At 40.8% G+C, this 5,120-nt stretch overlaps 1 protein-coding gene across 1 annotated transcript in view; it reads left to right on the top strand.

Annotated features, from left to right (window-relative positions):
- LOC106100362 (MAP kinase-activating death domain protein) overlaps positions 1–5,120 on the top strand; it is a 26,585-nt gene that overhangs the window by 12,369 nt on the left and 9,096 nt on the right. The window contains exons 11-19 of the mRNA XM_013279190.1: positions 13–171; positions 238–448; positions 1,502–1,603; positions 1,687–1,778; positions 2,255–2,434; positions 2,737–2,913; positions 3,753–3,887; positions 4,125–4,175; positions 4,542–4,745. Coding sequence (XP_013134644.1) covers positions 13–171; positions 238–448; positions 1,502–1,603; positions 1,687–1,778; positions 2,255–2,434; positions 2,737–2,913; positions 3,753–3,887; positions 4,125–4,175; positions 4,542–4,745 — 1,311 coding nt within the window. The remainder of the gene's footprint in view (positions 1–12; positions 172–237; positions 449–1,501; positions 1,604–1,686; positions 1,779–2,254; positions 2,435–2,736; positions 2,914–3,752; positions 3,888–4,124; positions 4,176–4,541; positions 4,746–5,120) is intronic.

Raw genomic sequence — 5,120 nt, 5'->3', positions numbered from 1 at the left:
TGTATATTACAGGTGCGATTTTTCAATTCGCAAAACGTGCTGGCGAACTTTATGGAGCACACGCGAACATTGCGCCTCTACCCTCGTCCAGTCGTCGCCTTCCAGATCAACAGCTTCCTGAGGTCGCGGCCTAGGACGAGTTCATTTCTCAATAAATTTGCTAGAACCCAGGTGCGTGGAGTCGATTCGGCGAATATTTATTACTTTTTAGTTTTCCTTTACAATACATCTGTCCAGGCGGTGGAGTTCCTAGCGGAGTGGTCGCTGACGCCGTGCAACGTGGCGTTCCTGCGCGTGCAGACGGGCGTGCTGGAGCCGCGGCAGATCGGCGACAAGGCGAAGTGGTTCGCGGAGCAGCTGCAGCCGGTGCGCTTCGCCGTCTGGGACGACGGCAGCTCGCTGAACGGCGCGCTGCGCCAGCTGCAGCGCCACGACAACCAGCCCACTGGTACGTACTAACTGCGTACCGCACGTGAGCCGCGTTCACTAAGGCCTCTATTCTTAATTATGTCAATACTAGATACCGTATACGTATGGCTAAGATACGTATGTTAAGATGGATGTGTGGTGTGACAAGAATGGATAAAGGTAAGAATGTGTGTAAACAGTGGTAGAGCCCGCTAACAGTGGTAGGGCCCGCTTTAACATCTTCGCGTCGGCTCGTCCGGTGCAATGCCACGACCATACAGAAGACAGGCGTGAAGTGGCAGCAATTCCGCGTTTCGTCTGATGAGTGTGGTGCCGAAGGCCCAATTTAAGTCCATTTTCTTCCCACCCTTTTTATCATAAGAATAGGATGGAAAGGGAACGTGGATTTGACGATGGAGGAGATGCATAGGAAGAGGAAATATCTTCTTTATGTGCGTCTCCTCCTCCGTCGATTAAGGGTAGGCAATGCATACGCTATTGCGGATGTGTATGGGCAGCGGTCGCTTCGCCATTTTGGCGGTTTTAGGTGGCCCCTTGCTCGTTTGCCACCTTATAATATACAAAAAATTAGAGGAAGTTTGAAAGTAGCGCCAGTGGTGGAGAAATTGAGAAGCAAAAGGTTACCATGGTATGGACATGCCGTGCGACGAGACGATGGGGACATAAATTAGAAATTGTTAAGAATAAATGTGGATGGCTACAAAGAAAGAGGACGACCGAAAAAAGTATGGATGGATTGTGTGAAAGAGGAGGTGAGGAGGTGATTGGGTGCTTAAGAAAGGAGTGGATTCAGATATGACGCCTGATAGAAATGAATGGAAGAGCAGCACAAACTGTGCCGACCCTCCGAAAGGGATAAGGGCAAATTTATGACTAGCTGTTGTATTCAACTCTCTCCCCATGGAATTTAAAAAAATAAATAAAAAGTGTGCCTATGTGTTCTTGCAGACTATCCTCTACATCTTGACAAATTTCGTTGAGATCCGTTCATCAGTATAGGCTACAAACTTTAACAAATACCCATCCATAATAAGTTACGCATTTATTATATTAGTATAATTCATGTTAACAGACGAAAGTGGTTCGGATTCCGAAGCAGCGGAAAGTACAAGTTCTTCGTACTCTTCTCTTAGCGATTTCGTCTCAGAGATAGCGTCTTCGGATTTATCTCCAGGTATTTTGATACAAATTACATTATTAAAGTTATTATTTATTTATCAACAGTATTTGTCTCTTATTTGTTTTGTTTATTTTTAGGCGGCAACCCTTACCAACATGTTATTGGGGAGACGTATAACGCAGTAGTGCAAGTGCCAATGACGCTGTCATCATCTTTAGATCCTAAAACAGTAAGTAGACTTTAACTACTTAAAGAACACTACGATTAGCACAGATACATCTATACTTCTATACTATTATAATAAAGCGTAAACACACACTTCTTTGTTGCCTTAGATGTCAGCAATTACAGCATATTTTTGAATAATTCTTTATTTAATAAAAAGCCCTACACTTACGTCACGCTTTATGCTATATATTTTCACGCAGTTAAACTTAGGGGTAAATATTTTGGATAAAAACCCTAATGTGGGAAAGAGACCATAAGTTGTTGCTAACATCAAGGAAGCAAGGTTGCCATGGTTTAACAATTGATAATTTGACAAATGTGAACAATAAAATGAAATTTTTATATTTTTATGCGGATGAAGTCGCATGGGAACAGCTAGTTATACTAATAAATTTTAACATTTTAGGTTTGCATCAATGCTTTCGAATTTTTTTTTTTGGTTTTTGAATCTGCATTTGAAATTTGAATTTGTTTCAGGTATACAGTCCTCCATCATCTTTGATGTTTGGGGAGGAGGAGGGCAAGGAGGAGGGGCGCGCCTCCACCTCCCCCTCGCCCTCCGCCTCCAGCTCGGAGCACAGTGACGCCTCCGACGATGAGGCGCCCATAGACAATCAGAAAACTCTCGACTCACATCCAGTACCCGTCAAAAAAAGCGTAAGTCTAATCTATATATACTTATTTACAGGTCTTGCTTCCTTTTTTCAATAAAATAAAACTTTTATCAACTTTTTCTGTTCTCCATTCCTTATGTTCTAGGAAAACTTTTGCTAATTGTGTAAGTGTTGATAAAAGGGGAAAATGACCTTTAATTAAAGTCTCTCACTTCTGCAGTCCTCAAATGGTTCTCTTCACTGTACATATAGTATTAGAATCCTACACTGATTGTCTTCTTAAGTGATGAATGAACGTTACTACACTATACTAGGACTTAAGCAAATGAATGTAATGTTACAAAGGACACGGACAGCGGTAGCTTCGGGCGCGAGTCGGACTCGAACTCGACTACGACGCCTAAGACAGTGGTGAGCCGCCAGCGCGCGCAAGACAGCGGCAGCGCCAGCGACACCGAGCGCGCCCTCACGCCCGCGCAACAACCGCACCCAGCGCACGCAACGCACCAACACTACACCAAGGTAAATACCATAACTTTACGCTATTAATGTTATTGTAAAAACGTAATTAACTTAAAACACTTAGACCACTGCCTACCGCCAGAATGGCGCACTATTCCAACATGTCTGAATGACATTGACAGATGTAAGATAGGGACGGAACGTAATTGGCAATCCCGTGTTGCGCTAATCCTCCAGCGCAGTACTTTTTTTCTTAACATAACATAGGTAAATAACATATAAGGCTTACTCATTGCCGATGACGAGCACCGAGCATTAGAAGGGCGGCCATCTTGTGAAACTGTCAGTTCGTTTTGAGTCGCGATGGGGCCACGTGCTCTGTGGACGTCTTGTCTTGTTTTAATAGTTGGTGTTCTTGTAATCCCCAATATGACAATCCATATTTCCGCTAAAGAAGTACAAATCGTTACGATATGTTTCGATTAAGATATTGAATTGACGTCCACCGAGCACGTGGCTGCGTGCGCAGCCCATTGCGACTCAAACTCAAGTCAAACTGATAGTTTCACAAGATGGCCGCTCTACCAGTGCTCGATGCTCTTGGGCAAAGAGTAAGCCTACAAACATAATAATTTGTTGTTTACATTGAAGTGACATTTAAGCGAATATAGGGACAATGACGTCACAACATTCTAGTAGTATTTTAGGCGCACGACAGTTATTGTGGGTTTTTTTGCTCAATGTTTGTTTTTTTGAACGTTTAAAAAAATGGATATTCTCGTTAAATTGTCCTAACCTACGGATACACACTAAGAGGGATCTTAACGATTTACATTTTTTGCAATTGTTTGACTTTAGCCTGTTGGATAAGATTTGTGATTATCTAAAATGTCACACAGAACAAGAGCAGTGGTGTCTCGCGACAAGCGTCACAGACGTCTCTCTTGGAGCAATTCGCGGCTCAGGCCAAAGAGCTGGTCCGTGAAACTACCCGACAGAGCAGCCAGGAAGGACTGTTAGCGCATATGGACAAGGTAATACAATTATAATTTTATTTTAGAGTATAAACAGAATATAACTAACCACAAAACTGAATAAAAGTAGTAGAATATAATGCTACTCTAATTAAATAAAAAAAGATCTAAAAATTGTTAAATAATATACACAACATGATACACAATTTTCCAACATTTTAAGTTTTTTTTTAAATAATCTTTGCTGTTTATGTTATTATTACATTTTTTTTATTTTATTTTAACTTAAAATGGAAGAAAGGAAAAGCGGCTGAAGACGATATGAAAATATTTGCTCCTTTCCAACAGGTATTTCTGAAATATTATTTGAGAGTGCAGAGTAGTATTGCTACACAAAAACACATTGCGAAAAAACACATTATTACCTCCAGCTATTTAATCCACACCTTCCATTTTCACATAATTCATTATTAACTACCGATAATAGTCGCTTAGACTTAGACCATTACAGGAAATCTTACGCACTTTTTATGCAAATGCGAAATTTTTCACTTTAGAAAAATACGTAGACTTAGGCGAATAGATCCATATAAGTAGATATGATGTTGCTCCTAATAGCAGATGGTAACAAATAAATTTATGCTAGTATTAAAAATACATATAATTTTGCATAAAGCTACGTATACTTCATAATAAATTTGCAAAAAAATTTAGCTGACACACCACGCCAAGAAAGCCGCAGAAGAGGCTTCCAAGAGTGTTCAAGAGGCGTCCAAAACCGCGCTGGAAGCGAGCAAAACTGCAACCGCCGTCAGCAAGAACACATTTGAAGACCTGACTTACGTCGGCAAGTCCACTATCGGGGACCTCACTAAAAGCGCGAAGGAAGCGGCAGCGAAAAAGGGTTTACTAATCAAGGTAATCTATACTAATATAAAGAGGTATGATTTGTATTTTTAAAAATGTTGGGAAAACTCAAAAACTACTGGGCCAATTTCAAAAATTCTTTCGACATTAAAAAGCTACGTTTCACTGAGTAACATAGGCTATGTGTTTAATTTCTCGTGAACGAAGTGGCTAGCAATATATGAAACTAGCTTCCGCCCGCGACTACGTCCGTGTGGTATTAATAAAAACAAAAGAATGTAGCTTTTGTGTTATTCCAGAATATCCTCTAGTATGCCAAATTTCATCCGTTCAGCCTTTTCGGCTACAAACTCTAACAAACAACCATCCATCCATCCAAACTTTCACATTTATAATATTAGTATGATTTAACATTATTCAACATGC

This window comes from Papilio polytes, unplaced genomic scaffold (genome assembly GCF_000836215.1).
Source record: "Papilio polytes unplaced genomic scaffold, Ppol_1.0 DF824047.1, whole genome shotgun sequence".
Classification (NCBI taxonomy): Eukaryota; Metazoa; Arthropoda; class Insecta; order Lepidoptera; family Papilionidae; genus Papilio; species Papilio polytes.
The sequence above is the reverse complement of the archived record's forward strand: the minus strand, read 5'-3'. Positions and strand labels throughout refer to the sequence as shown.